At 39.7% G+C, this 20,458-nt stretch overlaps 1 protein-coding gene across 1 annotated transcript in view; it reads left to right on the forward strand.

Annotated features, from left to right (window-relative positions):
- The first annotated feature begins 1,592 nt into the window (after positions 1 to 1,592).
- GLRB (glycine receptor beta) overlaps positions 1,593 to 20,458 on the forward strand; it is a 70,011-nt gene continuing 51,145 nt past the window's right edge. Inside the window, exon 1 of the mRNA XM_007461878.1 lies at positions 1,593 to 1,714. Coding sequence (XP_007461940.1) covers positions 1,593 to 1,714 — 122 coding nt within the window. The remainder of the gene's footprint in view (positions 1,715 to 20,458) is intronic.

A 20,458-nucleotide genomic window follows, 5' to 3' on the forward strand; every position in this document is an offset into this window, starting at 1 on the left:
AGTAAAACAGATCACAGACACTATACATGATTATACATGAAAACACACGATATGATTTTAAAAGTCTAAAAGTGGACGTCAAAGATGGAACTTACAGAGTTTTTTCTTCAGAAGAGAAAGAATAGAAAATGATACTGAATATATTTAATAAGCTTAAAATATGATAAAATCTTTTTTAAAAAATTATTTATTTATTTTTACTTTTGGCTGTGTTGGGTCTTCGTTTCTGTGCCAGGGCTTTCTTTAGTTGCGGCGAGCGGGGGCCACTCTTCATCGCGGTGCGCGGGCCTCTCACTATCGCGACCTCTCTTGTTGCGGAGCACAGGCTCCAGACGCGCAGGCTCAGTAGTTGTGGCGCACGGGGCTAGTTGCTCCGTGGCATGTGGGATCTTCCCAGACCAGGGCTCGAACCCGTGTCCCCTGCATTGGCAGGCAGATTCTCACCCACTGCGCCACCAGGGAAGCCCTAAAATATGATAAAATCTTAATGTTTGCACCCGTAGGCAAGACAGGTGTTTGCCACGAGAACGTGTTTGCAATGAGAACGTGATGTACAAGACACCCTTGTCCAGTGGGTAGTAATGGTCGTACTCCTTAAAGAGTCGTGTAGTTACCGTTTGCCTCATAAATGTAAACATTTTCTCGTTCTTTCTTGTAGATCGATCTCCTGGAATTTAACTTTTCAAGATGAAGTTTGTGTTGGCGGTGGCCTTTTTTATTTTAATTTCCTTGTGTGTTGAAGAAGGCTGTTCTAAAGAGAAGTCTTCAAAGAAAGGGAAGGGGAAAAAGAAGCAGTACCTATGCCCATCGTATGTTCTTCATGTCTTATATTCTTATACGGAGAAATATTGCATTTTCTATCAAAGTGCTTTATTGAAACGCATGTCAACAGAACTTTCTCTATCAGAATTGCACCCATTTGGTTCATAGGTGGAAAGTGACAGAGTGAAGAGGTCATACATCTTTTATAAAAGTAGAAAAAAGTTTCTATTTCTTTCTTACCCTGAATGTGCAGCTTTCGCTGGTTACTGAGATTCCCTGCTTTGAGCAAATGCCAGTTCAAAAAGTTGACTTTAAGAAAAAAAAATACTACTGAAATTGAATATTCATTTACAAAACCAGATTGCTAGGCTATGATTTTAAGGTCTGTTTAATTCACATTAAGGCACGGCAGGAGAAGAATTACATGGTAGATCCATTTTCCATTTCAATGGGGTTCTTTTGGGTAAAAGATTTATCTTAGGAAATGAGTATATTTCTCAAAAAATATGTCATTAAGTTTGAAGTTACCTGTAAAAACAAATCTAAATCCAATTCCCACTCCCTCCCCACCCAGAGCAGATTCTCACCCACTGCGCCACCAGGGAAGCCCTAAAATATGATAAAATCTTAATGTTTGCACCCGTAGGCAAGACAGGTGTTTGCCACGAGAACGTGTTTGCAATGAGAACGTGATGTACAAGACACCCTTGTCCAGTGGGTAGTAATGGTCGTACTCCTTAAAGAGTCGTGTAGTTACCGTTTGCCTCATAAATGTAAACATTTTCTCGTTCTTTCTTGTAGATCGATCTCCTGGAATTTAACTTTTCAAGATGAAGTTTGTGTTGGCGGTGGCCTTTTTTATTTTAATTTCCTTGTGTGTTGAAGAAGGCTGTTCTAAAGAGAAGTCTTCAAAGAAAGGGAAGGGGAAAAAGAAGCAGTACCTATGCCCATCGTATGTTCTTCATGTCTTATATTCTTATACGGAGAAATATTGCATTTTCTATCAAAGTGCTTTATTGAAACGCATGTCAACAGAACTTTCTCTATCAGAATTGCACCCATTTGGTTCATAGGTGGAAAGTGACAGAGTGAAGAGGTCATACATCTTTTATAAAAGTAGAAAAAAGTTTCTATTTCTTTCTTACCCTGAATGTGCAGCTTTCGCTGGTTACTGAGATTCCCTGCTTTGAGCAAATGCCAGTTCAAAAAGTTGACTTTAAGAAAAAAAAATACTACTGAAATTGAATATTCATTTACAAAACCAGATTGCTAGGCTATGATTTTAAGGTCTGTTTAATTCACATTAAGGCACGGCAGGAGAAGAATTACATGGTAGATCCATTTTCCATTTCAATGGGGTTCTTTTGGGTAAAAGATTTATCTTAGGAAATGAGTATATTTCTCAAAAAATATGTCATTAAGTTTGAAGTTACCTGTAAAAACAAATCTAAATCCAATTCCCACTCCCTCCCCACCCAGAAAAAAAACAGCAACAAAATTTTATGGTTTGGACTCCATTAAAAAATAAATAAAGTGTTATTATTACTGGTGAGTAACAGTAAATAATATCCAACAGTTAGAACAATTGAACAGTATATAAATCAATAACCTTCACAAAATATGTGCTTTTAAGTAATAATGTTACAACATATGCAGTAATGTGGAGTAAGAATTAATTTGCTGGTACTGGTTATTTTTACATTAAGATTTCCTAAGTGTTATATTGATCTCAGGTAACATTATTCCGGCATCATCACTACTTAAATATTGATTATTATAGTTTCATAGATGTTCCATAAGAATTATTAAGGTACCTTCTGGGAAGTAAATTTTGTAAAGAAAGGATATTAGAGTTGGTATTTCGGAATGGACATCTGTATGAATATGTGAGACGGAAGGTCTGGGGACCGTATGGTGACCCACATAAAGTCCCGTAGTACATAAAGCTCCCTGTTAAGAAATACCTCCTAGTTTTCAGCATTAATAGTCCTGCTTCTTTCAGTCTACACAGCCTGATGTCAGGGCCAGGCTTCTGGGTGTGACAGGATGGCCCCATCCGCCCTACTGAGTGTGACTCATCTTCACAGATAAGAGTGTTTGAGCTGCAACCAGGGGACTCGCGTTTTCGGGAACTGGACATGGTCAGGCCTTACTCTTCCCAAGGATAAGGAAACCTTGTCATATTTTGGATATCCTTCATTTTAACGTTTTGTTGGATAAATCTTGGCATATTGATGTGAACTCTTGTATTTGTCTTGAAGGTGCGCTGATCCTATGTGTGCGCTGATCCTACGGGACTTTATGTGGGTCAGTCGGGTTCCGCTCTCTGTGGAAGCTGGTGGGGCTCCTGTCTCCCTCGCCCCAGCCCTGCTCCCCCCCCCCGCCCCCCCCCCCATAATCATGTCTGCAGCTGTTCCAGCATGTTTCAATGGCCATCCACTGGAACTCATTAAGAAAGCATTATGTATAGTAAATTAAAATGCAAGGTCTATGATCTGCAGACAAGACAAAAAGATGACAAAGCTTATCAAATACATGCTTTGGCCTTCTCATTAGCTCTCAGAGTTTAATGAATATGGCAACTGCAAGCCTTATGGCTGCCGTGTACCTTACAAGAGTCTTTTAGAGGGCATCCTATTTCTTCCCAGAACTGTGCTGTTGCCTTATATGTAAACTGACTGTATATGCTTAGGCTGTTTCTGGTTAGGACAGATTTTTAACGTTAAATCTGATAGATAAAGAGTGAAACAATGAAGGTTCTCTTTGGTGCATATGGAAACCTCCAAGTGGAAGGCCCAACATACACGTGGTGAGCCCATATCGCAGTGTTTTAGGTATGTTGAGAAATTAAAGTTTTATCTCTGAAATTTTCTACCACAGTTTTCAATTTTTGATTATATTACTTACTTTCTTGCAATTATGAGACTGAATAAAGCTTTATTAACAGTAGCCCTGGTGATGCTGCCCCAAATCCAGCTTATTAAAAAGTAGATGTACTTTGGAGAATTACATTCGCATATTTTTTGTTTGAGCATTTTACTAAGAATTTTGATTTCATGGTCACTGAACTTCTGAAGGCTAAGGTTTTCTCTGGCTATTGTTGGATCCATTGTATTAAATTTCTTTGAATATCCAGGTTGGGAATCTCAGTTACAATAACGGGCTGAGAAGGAATATGCAGATTATTTGTTTCTCAGCGGATGGTCCAGTTTGCCCATCCTGTGTAAGCTGACTAAGCATAAAACATCTTGATTAAGAGGAATATTTGAGATCACAAAACCCGGAAGTTACGTACAGGCTTCCATACACTCCTCAATATGGTGAAATCTTGCCCAGTGATGTTCTGATTTCTTTACATTTTTTTTGAATAGAGTTGAAGAGCAATGGTGTTGAACGGATATATGCAGTTGATGTGTTGTGCACGTGTAGTAAACAGGAGCAGAAACTTCCCTTTTTATGCTTGTAACATTTCTTCCCAAAGATTGGAAATAAGAGGAAAACTGTTTCTAAATGTAGAAAGGACTTAGGACCCTTCGTATTCTAGGTTGATGTGGAGCTTGAATCGTATGATACTCTCTCCCTGGCTCTTTATTATTTTTTTAACCTTTAATTGTTTTGAGAAGCTCAAAAATGATAAATTTATGCTATTGTTCATTGTTTTTTGGTGTGTAACTGGAGCAGTGGTACCAGGTTGACAAACTACCTGATAAATTTGAGTTCCAAAATTTTAGAAATTCAGTATATATTAATGAATACACAATAAACTTTAAATTTGAAGCTATGTTTTAGATTAAGTCCTTGGACACTGTTTAGCTTTTTATTTTAAAGCTTGAATTTGACACTGACCTGAATCTGTTGGTCTTCTGATTTCCTATACATTCTGCCTCAGCGATTTTTGTCCAAATCTGTGGCTGTACCTCCATCTATGCACTGTTAATGCCTAAGGGGCTGCATGCAGCCCAGCCTCTCTGAAGAATGTACCCATACATCCACCATTTCTACCTGGTTATCCCATCTTGATCTTAAAACTCAATTCAAAATGATAAAACCCTAGTACACAAATCCTCCCCACGTCTCCTAATACAGTGTTTCCATTTGCATCCTTTGCCATCCAAACTCAGATCCTAGGGATTACCTAGGACCCCCTCTTTCTACCTTAGCTTCTCAAGTCCAGTCGTTGCCGAGACTTCCACGTTCAGAGTCTGCGCCATCTTGCGAGCGTGTCCCTCACTTCCATCCCCATCATGACGCCAATGTCACTTCTCCCCCCAGCCTTTCTGGTGAGCTCGTTATTGGTCTCCCTCTTCTTGGCTTCCTTCACCAGTTCCTACCCCACCCTGACCCTAGTGTGTATTTTGCTCAGTGTACTCAAGCCACTCCAGCGCTTAGGGCCCCCTGAGGGACTCCATAACCTTTGGGAAAGGTTCTGATTTCTCGGCTCAGCACACAAGACTCTTGCTGCACCGGCCTCTGACTCCCCTGGCTGTATCTTTGCATCCTGGCCACGCCCTTCCTGAAGTCTCATACACGCTTTGCTCCTTCACACCTCCGAAGTGTCCTTCCCTTTACCAAAATGCCAGAGGTTTCCTTTTTCCATGAGTTAACCCCTGCCTCAGTGGTCTTACGAAAATCCACAGCGATAAATACCACGTGTTCGCTGTCGACTCCTGTATCTGCGTGCCTGGCCCAGATCTCTCTGAAGAGCACCACATCCATACATCCGACACTTGAATCTGGCTGTCCCGTTAATGACCACACACTCAAACTTTGTTGTCTCCTTTGGGAAACCTTTTTTTTTTTTTTTTTCCATATTATAAAGTGTTTACTATTTCCACCACCTATTAACAAAAAATTAAAATTATATGCTGGCTACTGAATCAGAAATCTCTCTATATGTGTGCATATATATGTATATGCATATATATATACACACACATGTTTATATGCTTTTACTTTCTTTAAATATGCAGAAAAATTCTGACCATTAATGGAATCATTTCTGAATTATTGCACATGACTCTTGCTTAATTATTCACAGACGCCTAACACCATAATGCATTTAATATATGCACAAATAGACACTAGCAAAAGACTCCAGGCCATCCTTGCTTCCTAAATAACATAATTTCAGCTACATATAATATTCCTTTATTACATACTAAGTACAAGGATAGATTTATGTTTGTTTTTTAAACATTATGAAATGGTTAAGTTATAGATTCTATAACATTTTAATCCTGACTGATTTTCATAACCCATTTTGCGAGGTGGATATCTATTTTTTTTTAAAATCCTTATTGGAGTATAAACCTTTCTTAATCCTGACAGTCTGATTTAGACAATCACACTCTGTGCCTTCGAGGTTCCCTCATTGCCTATCGTGCTTATAAAACTATGTGGTGACATCAGCTGTAATTGTCTGCTCCCTCTATGAGATTGTAAACTCCGTGAGGGCTTGTCTTACTGACTTAGTCACCAGAGATCAGCATCGTGCCTGGTACAAAATGTACATGCAATACACATTTGTTTAAAGAGTGAATACAAACTCAAGATCGTTGACCCTTACAAGTCACTGGATCTGGATTTTGTTACAGTACTTGAAAATAATTTATATGATCTCTCTGGACAGTATTTAGACATATAGTCTCAATATAAGGAGAAGTAGGTAGTTAATGTCTAGGTTATTGGTAGGAGAGTCTTCAGCATGGATGATGCTTCCTGGTGAAAGTGTGGCCTTCTCGTGATAAACATCGTATCAATGACTAAAATAAACTCTACAGAGGAAACATCCAGATGGAGAGTAATGCGATACTGAAACATATGGTGGGTACATGAGACAGAATTAGGATCTAATATGACCTTGGAAGTCCAAAGCGATGGGCTGAATCTAACGAGATTGAAGTATAAACTGCACTTTGGTTCAGAAATCATGTGTGCAAGTATAGGATGGGGAAAGCAGTGTGGCTGAACACACTTGGAAAAAATATTAAATAGTGTTGTAACCATAATACAAATGAATAATAATATACTAGAGTAGAGTATAGTATAATATGATATGATATATAATATATATACCTGATGCAGATGAGTAACTCTGTACACTATCTTTCCATCCCAGCTAAATATAACTATATATATAGTTACTTAAGAAAGAAATTAGTGTTCTTATTTTACCAATTCTGTGTTCAGCATATTACTAGCCTTAAAAGAATTATATTATTTAAAGCAAGACTTATAGAGATTTCTGCACTGTGCTGCTCAATCCCTTCAGGGGAGAGAAATAAGAATAGTTGAGGTAATTAAAATAATGTCATATTAGGAAGTGCTGAAGGAACTGAGGTATTTGACAGTTGTCTTCAATTTTGTGAAAACTTGTGATTCAGATGACAAAGTAGACTTCGCTGCTTGGCACCAATACTTACCACCAGGACTAATGAGTAGAACCACGAGAAGGGATATTTTTGGCTCCAAATTAGCAAGAACTTTCTAATAGCATTCTGCCAGATATAATTGCCTGGGAACAGAGGCAGTGGAGCAACCCCAAGCCGCGGGGGATAATTACTTGCAGGCATATTTTATAGAAAGTTTGAGCCTTGGGTAGGTAGTTTGGCCAGACAGCGGTGTTTAAGGACGTTTCAATTTGTGAGATTTTTAAGAGTCTTTGATTCTAATATATTGTATGTGATGACGGTCTTATGATTAGCCAATTGCAGAATGATATAGGAAGAATCACCTTTTAAAAATGTAATCTCCATCCAGATTTAAATAGCTTGGCTGCTAATTTTGGTGCATTGTCGTGGAGAGCTCTACCATATAAAATAAGTATATCTTGGTCTAATAATAAGGACTTAAAAACTTGCAGTGGTAGCATTTCTTCTTGAAATTTCACGAGTAATCAGGTTTTTTGAATATCTTTCAAACTCAGACCATCTTTTCTCTTTTCTGACCTAAACCAATCGGAATAAATATGTCAAGCTACTGTTAATCTCAAGAAATAATGATTGAGGGATGACGAATATTAATTATCTGAGCAATGCCTGCCATAACTGGTAAGAAGGCATAGGTTTATGGATTTGTGTTTATATGTCTATTGTATATGAAACCAGAACATTCTAAAATATACTTTCAGAATTCTCGATCGAATGAGCAAAAACAAAACAAAACAACTATCTGAACCCAAACCAAAGCATTATTTGCCATTTCTATTTGTACTCATAGCAGACACAATAACACTTTTTAATACTGAATTTGGCCCGACTGTAACCTCTTGACATATACTGACATTTTTTTAAATTTTTTAAAAATTTTTTTATTTTTTGCTGTATGCGGGCCTCTCACTGTTGTGGCCTCTCCCGTTGCGGAGCACAGGCTCCAGACGCGCAGGCCCAGCGGCCACGGCCCACGGGCCCAGCCGCTCCGCGGCATGTGGGATCCTCCCAGACCGGGGCACGAACCCGTGTCCCCTGCATCGGCAGGCGGACTCCCAACCACTGCGCCACCAGGGAAGCCCCATACTGACATTTTTGTCATCGCTGAGTTCAGGAACTTTCTACCATTTGTTGAGGACTGTTTGAATTTCAGGCATCTGATAGCTCACCGAAAGTGTGACTAATTTGCTTACAAGTTACATTTGAAATCTTTCTCCCATTTTGGGCCCAGACTTGTATCTTAGGTGTCAATAAGCATCATAAGAAGCCCTTAATTGATACTTGATGAGGGCTGCTATTATTTATATGACTGTTCGGTCATGTTTGCATGTATTTACTTCATCCTAATGATTTTTCCTCCAAACTGTTGGTACTCTAGCTTTAAAATCATGACATGAAGATTTATGGTTCTGTGTGTGTAATGAGAAACAATTTGACTACTTTTTATTAGTTTGTTCACAACCTAAAAAAGTTGTGTGTGTATAAATGTGTTCGATACCAATATGAGATTTTTTTTTGTCTCCTTCAGAGAGATACCATTTAATGGTAGTATTCATAGACATCAGTTCCGTGTAGTATGAAGGGTTGGGTTAAGTACAGTGTTAGCCATTTTCTTCCTATTCTGATTTTATTACCTGTTATGCATTAATAGAATGGATTGATTTCAGCTTAGTTCCATTTCCTTACTTCCTAATGAAAATGTTCAAGATAAATACATTGGCCCAAAAATGAAAGGCTGATTGGAAATGGATATGGAGAATCTGTACAATGGATATAATTGAAAACTGCCTGTATTATTATTACTATAACAAAGGTAGATCAAATTTTTCATTGATGGGCAGTTATGTATTTTCTTGCTACCTAACGAACAATTCTGATTTAATGGCATGATATTATTTTGCAGTCAGCTGAATTAATGATCTTCCCTTTCCAAATAATTTCCTAGATTTTGAAATCGGAATCCTCATTATTTTAGTTATTCCGGCATGAAACTTAAATGGAACCTGTTTTCTCTTAAAATGATCTACTGTATCTGTCCTGTTCATTGCATCTCCTCTTACCGTCATTTTCAACATAGTCTGTTACAATAGTTTCCTAATTACTTGCCGTATTTTTTTCCCCGCTCATTATTATTCATCTTACATACCGTTTCCATTTTCATCTTGTTAATCTTATGTTCCAGACCCACAATATCTTCTCATTCCCTCAATGATCCAGGGCAGACTGTTCACTCTGACTTTCAAAGGTCTCTCTGATTTACATGCGGAACTTTGTGCGAAACTACTCTCTCATCTTAGAAAGGCTGATCTGTCCCTGTGCCAACCTGCCACTGCTTATGCTTAGACATGCTTATGGTTATAGAGCGACAACCTCCTGCTTAATCTACGCAGTCCTTCAGGGCTCATCTCAGTCATTACCTTGCCTGATGAAACCTTTTAAACGATTAGAAGTGTTCACTGAAAGTAAGATTAGTGCAAATTATTAGCATGCTATGGCTGTTAATGCATTAAGGTCTTGGACCTTGTTAGAAATACAGTGTTTGCAGAGAAAAAAAAAGGCTTAATTTCGTGGTGGGTATATCATACCTGGAACATTGTGTTGAATTCTGGTTGCATTCGTTTGTGAGGATTGGATTTATGTGGGAGTTTGTTCAGATAATCATGATCAGCGTTTGCAGGAACTTGAAAGTCTGTGGTTTGCTAGGTTTATCGTGGGTTATTTTCTTTAAGAGTGGATGAGTAATCCCCCATTTTGAGGAGTTTTCATATAATAGGAACTAGAATTCATATTTAGACCTCAAGTTATAGAACCAAGACCAAAGAGAGAAACATAGAGGAAGACATTTCCATTTGAAAGGATAGGATATAACTATCCAACAATATAGCTCTCCAAGGATTTCCTTGGGAGGTTCTTTGTCACCAGAACCTCCCAAGGGTGGGTAGGGACACTACCTAAACGAAGCATCACTGGGAAGTTGCCGAATTTAAAAGTTCTTTTCACCAAGGTTTCATGAGCTTATGATTAGAGCTAAAATTAAACACCCTCTTCGTGATCTCTTAGAATCCTTTTTGTGCATCCTGTGTGTTTTGACACTTGATTAGATTTAATAGTAATATTCTTCCTATGATATCTTTTATTTTCTAGTTGAAATGTATATATTGTGTTAACTCTTCGGCCAAATTATAAATACTTGAAATGAGATGGCTCTCCCTCTGTCTCCACTTTCATTACAGTATATACACTTTCATTTAGTAAGCATAAATGAAGCTCTGATTCAAGGAATTTTGAAGTAGGAAGAATATATATATATATATATATATATATATATATATACACACACACACACACTTTCGTAAAGATACACACTTTCATATATATATAGTTTCATATTCTGCCTATTTCAATGTTCTCTGCATTTCAGCTACGTTTGTACTTACTAAACAAAATGGAATCAAATGGGTGACTGATCAAATAGAAAAATCATAAATTAATCTTTTGATGGGTCAGTGGCTCACTGGGATCATGTTTAGAGATCACTTTGAAACATGCATTGTTTAAAATTCCCTTTGTATGTCTGCTTAATCTAGATGGATGAAACCTTGTAATTTGGGAGAAAGCCCACTGCTGTATCTCAATTAGGACTCTTGCTGATGGGCTTTATAACTTTCAACAAGTCATTTAATTTATTTGGGTCTCAATTTTCTCATTCTTATGGTGAAAAGTTTCATCTCAGTAGTTTCCTAATTTCAGTCATTCATTCCAACTCTATTATGATGCAGTCAAGTTTTATTTATGATTGTTTTGCTACCTTTATATTCAGGGCTAACTATTCCTGTTTTTGTCAAGATTTTTCATTTTCTGATTTGGAACTAGACAAGCCTAACCAATGGAAAGAGAACACACAAAATTCTGTTTCTTAAGCAAGTTAATTACTAAGGGATCTAATTGCAGAGTTGACTTATCAAAATGTAGGTATGTAACCATCCTCCCAAGTAGAAGAACCACACGTGTGCAAGGTGAATTGTACCCATTCTTAACTCTATAATTTTTCACAAACTGAGGAATTTGGCTTACAAAAATGTGTCCTGTGTTTGTCTTTTGTTTTCTTTTGTTTTCTTTTGGAGGTGAATAATTTCTGTAATGCAGTAAAGGATAGAGTATCTTTGCCAAAGTCTCCTGTATTCTTCTTGAGCTACTACCTGAAAAAAGCACATCACTGCCGTCCTCCAGAGAGCAGAGAGCACGTCATAAATGAGTTCCTTTGCCCTCAACATGGAAATTTACACTTAGAATTCTAGAAGCAAATTTTTCAAATTTATGTACATACAAATAGCTCCTCTGAGAGATGATGTAAATAGGAAATTACCTTTCTAAGAGCTCTGATTGGAATAACAGCAAAACAATGATTCAATCACTAATAGACTTTGTTGGAGAACGTGAAACATCTGACCTTTATTAGTCCTCCTGTGAGAAAACAGTAGGAGGAATTCTTGATGATTCTGGGGAGTTTAGGACTCCACTCCCAAGACTAACCTAATAGAAAAGGCCCACATTTAATGAGTGGACTCGTAGCCTTCTTTGCATCTGTGTTCAGCTCTCAGTTACACCGTGGACGTGGCTGCTGAGATAATCCAAAGGTCGTATTGCAACACCCTTTAATATCTCCCAAGAGTTCCATATGTATCTGACTGGAATATCTATAATGTTTTCGGTTTCATTCTACAAATGTTGTTCGGAATCTTCATTGGTTGATTTTGTGTGTTGACGTAGCCTTGGCTGGGTCTTCATTGTGGTGCCTCAATTCTTCACTGGCCCTTAGTGGCTCCATGTTTCTCTTTCCCTAATAATGGTCTCAGTCCTTGATCAATACCCCTTTCGGTCTTCACCTACCATATGAACTTCTGCTTTCAAGCGAAAACATACAAGTTGCTAGACTCGAGCTCGCTCACCCCCTCCATCTCCCCCCAGAGCTGCCTGTGGCATCACCCTTTCTCTTCTCCTTGGCTCCTGACCCAGAGGGAGAGAGACGTCCTTTTCTCGGGCCCGGATTCCGTCCCCCACCCGCTTCCGAGACGCACCCCCATCACCACACTCTGCTTGCCCACGCTTCATCGTCTTCTCTTCTTTGGCTCCTTTTCCTAAGGGCGTAAAACTACGCTGAAGCGTCGCCTACCTGAAAAAATGCATAGTTTTTTTTTTGTTTGTTTGTTTGGCTGCACTGCATGGCATGTGGGATCTTAGTTCCCCAACCAGGGATTGAACCCGCATCCCCAGCATTGGAAGCGCGGAGTCTTAATTGCTGGACCACCAGGGAAGTCCCAAATGCATAATTTTTGTATTCCTATTTCATCAAATTTGTTTTTTCTTCAGCGTTCATTGTCACATTTCTTAAACTGACAGCCCACAATTTCAGCTCTAATTCACAATTTTTTCCTTTTGTTTACTTGAATTTCTCTGAATTGCAAAAGCCAGACATTATTGTTGTAACAAAGGAAACAGTAGAACCACTTAATTCTCCTATTAGTATTGACTCCTGCCACCATTCTGTTTTTTGAGGAAGATATTTATTTTTATTCCTTTTAAGCAAATCTGCAAAATTTCTTTGGAGTCCTTACTTTACTTGACAAGGACAAATGATTGTTTTCTGCATCCTGAAGTCATCTCTTACCCCCCAACCCCTCTGCCCTGATTTGCCTTCCAGCTTTGCGTCTGCCTCTCCTGCTACCCCTGATTAGACACCTTCCCAGCTATTCTTTTTTGTCTGTCCAGAAATAGTGGGTTTTGCCACATATTCATATCCTGGATGTTGCTAGATGTTCATCTTGGTCCTTTTAGCTTCTTATTTATCTGTCTTCCCCTGAGTAATTTCTACCTGTGTCTGTGGTTACACACACATCCTTATCTCCAGGTGTAACTACTCTTGTGAGTTTCAGGGCATTATTTGTAACTTCCTACTGGACCTCAGAATTAATATATCAAACCAGCTCTGCCATCAGCCTTCCTCAGCTCTGCACCCAGCCTTTCATGAGAAACGGCTGAAACATCTTCCATTCTGTCCCGGACGCTCACCTGGATCATCTCATCAGTTACTCATTCTGTTGATTCTTGCTCAGAAATGACTCTTGCATCTGGCTATTTCTCCGCATCTCAACGGGTGTGGTCCTTGTTGGGTTCTAATCATTTCACCTTGAATCTGTTGTTGCAGGGACTTCCCCAGACTCCTGAATTCCATCCTGTCCTCTGTAGTTCATCCTTTATAACAGCGGCTCTCAAACTTTGGTCTCAGGACCCCTTTACAATCTGAAGCATCTTTAAGGACACAGTGAGCTTTAGTTTATGTGGGAGTTATCTATCGATGTTGCCTGGTTATAAATTGAAACAGAAATTTTAAAAATATTTATTAAATTACCTAAAATATACTCATTGCAGATTAACATGAATAACTTATTTTTATGAAAATTAACTATATTTTCAAAAATAAAAAAATAGTGAGAAGAGTGGCATTGTCTTACAATGTTCCTATCTCTTCAGTGGCTGGCATAACGGAAGACAGCTGAATTCTCATATCTGCTTCTGGATTCCGTTTGTTGTGATATATTGTTTTGGTTGAAGCAGGTGAAGAAAATATGACCTCATGCCGACATATAATTGGAAAAGGGAAGAGTATTTCAATAGCCTTTCTATAATTATGAATATTCCTTTTTAATGCCATGCCAAAATTTGACAAGTGATAGTTCCTTAAAAGTCAGTTGTGATGTAAAATCTGAAATCGGATCAGTGAACATTTTGATATCTGTTATATTAAAATTTGCTGGTCTTTCATTTTGAATGGCTTTTTGTTTTGTTTTGTTTTGCCCAAACATGAATTTATAACATGCATCGATCGTTTGGAAAATATTGGTTTGCTGGGTTTTGCAGATCTTCCAAATGTTGACAGGTTTCATTATACAGTATCAAATAATCACATCCATTTACTATTACTTTTGATCTCACTGGAAAGTCTGTTAGTATCAGCAGACCGGCAGCAAATACTCGCATTAGTTTTTCTTGAACTTATAGGCTTTCTTCTTTCACTTGTGAAAACGTTTTTGCCAAATATCCAAGTCTGGATCACCATAGGTTTCCCATGGTCTTCCATGAAAACAGTGTTGCATGAAAAGTCTCTTGTTCACTAGCAAGTCAAACAGTCATCCAAGTGCTGTTCTTTGGAACAATTCAGTTTTCTGTGCAGCAGAAGTGCTGTCTGGACACTTGCCATTTTTTTCATGCAAAATATTAAAATAATATGGATTTAAATTGCAAAATTTAATAAATTTAATATTTTTTACTGCTGCTTTAAGAACATTACATGGGAACACCATCTTTAACATCTTTTATTTATTTTTTACTGCTGGTGTCTAGTGGTTAAGAATACGAACACTCTTGCTACATAAAACTATTATTTTCCTGATTTGTGCACTGGCAGTCTTATCCACCACTGCTTGTGCAGCATCAGTGCGAATGTCTGCAGAGTGAAACAAAGTAAATATTGTTTTGAGGAGGATGATGATGATGATGGAGATGAAGAGAATAGTTTGAATTTCTGGACGCTCAGAGAAGGTCTTGGGCACCTTCAGGTGTCTGTGGGCCACTCTTTGAGAACTGCTGTCTTCTAGTGTCAACAGATTTGAGATGTTCTTTGTATATCCAACCATGTATTTCTCTCTCTTTTTTTTTTTTAAATTAGAGTATAGTTGCTTTACAATGTTGTGTTCGTTTCTACTGTACAGCAAAGTGAATCAGCTATACATGTACATATATCCCCTCCTTTTTAGATTTCCTTCCCATTGAGGTCACCACAGATCGCTGAGCAGAGTTCCCTGTGCTATACAGTAGGTTCTCATTAGTTATCTATTTTAATACGCAGTAGTGTATATGTGTCAATCCCAGTCTCCCAATCCGTCCCAACACCCGCTTTCCCCCCTTGGTATCCACACATCTGTTTTCTATGTCTGTTACTCTATTTCTGCTTTGCAAAGAGGTTCATCTGTACGGTTTTTCAAGATTCCGCATATATGCATTAATAGATGACATATTTGTTTTTCCCTTTCTGACTTCATTCTGTATGTCGGTCTCTAGGTCCATCCAGATCTCCACAAATGACCCAGTTTCCGTCTTTGTATGGCTGAGTAATATTCCATTGTACATATGTGCCTGTATATATGTGCCACACCTTCTTTTCCTGCCAAGTTGAGCTTCTCAGTGCCTCTCTCTTAGTCATCTGCTGTGTTCGCTGTGACCACCTCCTGGAATCTGCCCTCCCCCTTCCCTTTCCACCTGTTACCTGCTTCCTTATCCTTCCAGCCCAGCTCAGGAGTCACCTAGTCTATTAAATCCCTACTCTAGACACCGTTAAATGATAGAGAAATAAAATGAACATTGACAATTTTTTTTTTTTTTTGTGGTACGCGGGCCTCTCACTGCTGTGGCCCCTCCCGTTGCGGAGCACAGGCTCCGGACGCGCAGGCTCAGCGGCCATGGCTCACGGGCCCAGCCGCTCCGCGGCACGTGGGATCCTCACGGACCGGGGCACGAACCCGTGTCCCCTGCATCGGCAGGCGGACTCTCAACCACTGCGCCACCAGGAAAGCCCTGCTCTGGCCTCTCTTTACTGAATATCTTGTTTTTGAGTTTTGTTTGTAGTAGCAAGGAAAACACTCCCTTTTACTAGCTCGGTGCTATAAATTTCGAGGGAGCAGTAGGAATAGAGTGTTGATTTGGAAAAGAAGATGCGTGAATGTACGTTATGTGTATGTGTAAGAAATCAGGATATTCTACATATTTGTGAATCAAATCACATACTGAAAACTTCAACAGGTTTGGATCAGCTTTTTTCTGACTAAGGGTCTTCTTTTTTTTTTAAATTAATTTACTTTTATGTATTTATGTTTGACTGCATTGGGTCTTCATTGCTGCGCACAGGCTTTCTCTAGTTGCGGCTAGCAGGGGCTACTCTGTTGCGGTGCACCGGCTTCTCATTGTGGTGGCTTCTCGTTGCGGAGCACGGGCTCTAGGCGCCTGGGCTTCAGTAGTTGTGGCACGAGGGCTCAGTAGTTGTGGCTCATGGGCTCTAGAGCGCAGGCTCAGTAGCTGTGGCTCACAGGCTTAGTTGCTGCACGGCACGTGGGATCTTCCCGGACCAGGGCTCGAACCTGTGTCCCCTGCATTGGCAGGTGGATTCTTAACCACTGTGCCACCAGGGAAGCCCTAGGGGTCTTCTTAATTGTAACCAGTTTCTGTTCCTTTGCCGATGACCCAAGATAGGGTACTGTGCACTGATTGATGTATAACACCAAGTATTAGGTGTGTTCTAAGCTCTTACGTAAATCACCTAATTTGATTCTGGAAACATGCCTTTTAAGAAAAAGAGTGATTTTCCAGGATTATCAGCACTGTTTACAAGACAGCTAATTGAGGCACAGGGGTTAGGTGTCCAGGGCCACACTGCTAGTAAAGCAGGATTCACACCCAGGTGGCATGGCTTTCAGAGCCAGGATGCTGTCACTAATGGTGCCTCTCATGTCAAGGGCTACGTATTTCTTTTTTTTAGATGAGAAGGGGATCTTGCCTTTAATATATGGTTTAGAAAGGCTCAGAATGATATGGTGACAATCTCAAAATCATCATAAACCATACAGAAAAAGTATATATAACAACGATGTACAGTGCAAAGAATCATCTCTAGGGCGCTTACAGTGCCTCATGCCACGTAAACGCTATGTAAATAGTTGCCAGCACACTGCAGACTCAAGTTTGGCTTTTTGGAACTTTCTAGAATTTATTTTCTCCTCACATGTTTTCCACCTGAGGTTGGTTGAATCCTGGTTGCAGATATGGCCGGATGACTGTACAGTCAGTTCTCCCATCTTTGTTATGCACTTTCATGTCTTAACAGTGTCTCTTGATGAACTGAAGTGCTTATTTTTTTCTTTTGAAGTTTAGTTGATTTACAGTGTTGCGTTGCTTTCAGGGGTACACCAGAGTGATTCAGTTGTACATGTACATGTATCCACTGTTAGATTCCATTCCCATATAGGTCTTTACAGAGTATTGAGTAGAGTTCCCTGTGCTATACAGTAGGCCCTTGTTGGTTATCTGTTTTGTATATAGGAGTGTATATCTGTTAATTCCAAACTCCTAATTTAAAGTGCTTATTTTTAATGAAGTCCGATTTATTAATTTTCATTAATGCTTTTGTGTTTTATTTAAGAAATCTTTCTCTGACGCAGGTCACTAAGTAGTCTGTTTGGGTTATCTTCCTAGAGGCTGTCACTGTTTCGTGTTTCACATTTAGCTCTGTAGCCCACTTCAGCTCATTGTTTGTGTATGATGGGATAGGCACATCCAGTGAGGGCAGCACATTTATGCAAGAGGCTCTCCTTACTTTGCTAACTGGCAAGTGTACTTTCACCGTAGGTCGGTTATCGCTTCTCTTTTCTGTCCCACTGGTCCGGGACTGCTCACCTCGTGCAGTGACACACCCCCCATCAAGGGAGTGGAAAGCCTCACATCCTCTGCTTGGTTCTCCTTCCGTGTCACCTTCGTGTCACCTTGGCCGTCCTGGGCTCATAGCATTTCCCTGTGAAGTTTAGAATCAGCATATCCATCTTCACACAGGTAGATACAAAAGCTTGGGATGGTCCCTAACATGGTATGGACTTGACTTTGTTTCTAATTTTTAGTCGAATGTGAAATAAAAAGGTAAACAGAGCAACATACTTGGGAAAATAGGCAAAGCAAATGAACTGGGAGTGGTGATATTTATCGTCAAGTTGTGATAACCACCTTTTCCTAAATGTGGCTGGATCATGGGTATTTGAAACCACATCAGATGCAAACCTTGGCACTGAACAGTGCTCTTTCAGGACTGGCACCTGGGGGCTTTTGGATTCCTGTCCGATGGCAATCACTCCATGAGTCCAGGGTTGAGCTCCAGGAGGGCAGGTGTTTTTGCGTGTTGTTTTGTGCGCACTTTTCCGAGGCTGAGGAAAATGCCTGGCTGCAGTTGGCTAAGTCAATATGTGTTGAATGCTACCCGTGCAGAATACGAAGAATGGTAGTTCTATTTAAGTATGGGTTCTGTGAGGGAGAAATAGATTCAACTCTTGAAAAATTTACACTCATAGAACATTTCCACCACCACCCCCCCCCGCCGTAAGGTGTTAACAAATATAGACAATGATTAGTGAATCATATAGACAAATGATTAGTGAATCATTTGGCAACAGTATTGGATACTGTATCATAATACCTTTAAAACGTAAGTTTCAAAATCAGTCACATTGATGTATTTTTGGTTACCTTTAAGGTTCGGAATTGTTTTAAAATGCAATTCAGTATATGTCATTTTTTATCTTCTGGGTGCTCTGTGATAGCTTAATTCTTGGCAGGTAAATAAGAAAATTGTTCTGAATTGTTAGAGTGAAACTTTCAAGGAGGACAGGACATCTGTCTGACTGTTTTCCCACCAGGCATATGATCCTGCCTGTATTCCCCACCTTTTCCCTTTCAGAGAAGGCACTTCTCACCTCCATCCAGGACTCATTACGTCTCCCATGACTGAGATTTCATTGACTCTGGGTTTTTTCGGGGGGCGGGAGGGAATCTGAAATGGGAATTAATATTTCCAAGTTTTTCCACTCAACTGCACCTTTTATCTCATACTCAGATTTTACAACACAGACTAATGTAAAGAAAAATTCCCACATGTTTCTGAAACCCACACTTGTTTCTAGTCACTTTTTCTCCTTTTCTGGAGTCAGTATAGTCCAACTCTTCCTTTGGGGGTGGTAACAAAGAGTAGATTTATTTTATTAATTTTTGAAGTCCAAGTATTTAGGAACTATACCCAGTGATATTTTGTCCTGCTTGTATTCACTTTGTTATCTCTTCATGGGCCAGATTTTCCTTAGAAGAAAGCCAGGACGTTAAACTTGGTTTTCAAATAGTAGCTAGGGAAATAGTTCAAATAATCAGCCATTTGGTTAAAAAAAAAAAAACAAAAGCAAACTAGTAATTTGACTGATTTTTTTTCTATCTTAAATTGAGTAATAACTCAGTCACAATATTTTGTTATGTATAAATACAGTGTGGATTTTCTTTTGGGGTGAGTTGTCACTGGATATTGGTTTTTTTTTTTAATTTAAAATATTTTTATTGTGACGAGAACACGTAACATGAGATCTACTCCTTTTCACAGATTTTGTGTCCAATACAGTGTGGTTGACTTTGGGTACAACGTTGTACAGTAGATTTCCAGAACTTACTCATCTTACTTAAGTGAAATTTTACACCTGTTGATGACCAACTCCAGTTCCCTCCTCACTGCCACCAACCCCCATTTTTTCCTTTGTCTCTATGAGTGTGACTATTTTAGGTTCCTCATATAAGTGGAATCCTGCAGTATTTGTGCTTCTGAAACTGGCTTATCTCACTTAGCATCCTGTCCTCCAGGCCCATCTGTGTTGTTGCATATGGCAGGATTTCCTTTTTTAGGGCTGAGTAATATTCCATTGTGTGTATGCGTGGACTGCTTTTAAAAATCCATTCATCTGTCAGTAGACATTAGGTTGTTTCCACACAGTGTCTATTGTGCAGAGTGTGGCAGGGACCCTGAGCTGCAGCTGCGTGGACGAGCTGGGGTAGAGTTTTATTTTTTATTGTTTTAATAAATTTATTTATTTTTATGTACTTATTTTTGGCTGCGTTGGGTCTTTGTTGCTGCATGTGGGCTTTCTCTAGTTGCGGCGAGTGGGGGCTACTCTTCGTTGCGGTGCGCGGGCTTCTCATTGAGGTGGCTTCTCTTGTTGCGGAGCTTGGGCTGTAGGCGCACGGGCTTCAGTAGTTGTGGCATGTGGGCTCAGTAGCTGTGGCTTGTGGGCTCTAGAGTGCAGGCTCAGCGGTTGTGGCGCACGGGCTTAGTTGCTCTGCGGCATGTGGGATCTTCCCGGACCAGAGCTCGAACCCGTGTCCCCTGCATTGGCAGGCAGTTTCTCAACCACTGCACCACCAGGGAAGTCCCCCAGAGCTGGGGTTTAGAGCTCAACACTGTGCACTAAGGTGGTGGGAGGGGCCATGGCCAGTTCTCCTGGTTCCAGCCCCGGCTTGGATCTCTGTGGTTCCCACGGGATTGGTATCCACCTGCCCCATCACTGTCCGGAGGCAGGCGAGCTAGAAGCCCATCCCTGGGGTGGCGCCCCAATGAGCTGGGATGCTGGTTCCACTCTTTC

This window comes from Lipotes vexillifer, unplaced genomic scaffold (genome assembly GCF_000442215.2).
Source record: "Lipotes vexillifer unplaced genomic scaffold, Lipotes_vexillifer_v1.1 scaffold214, whole genome shotgun sequence".
Taxonomy (NCBI): Eukaryota; Metazoa; Chordata; class Mammalia; order Artiodactyla; family Lipotidae; genus Lipotes; species Lipotes vexillifer.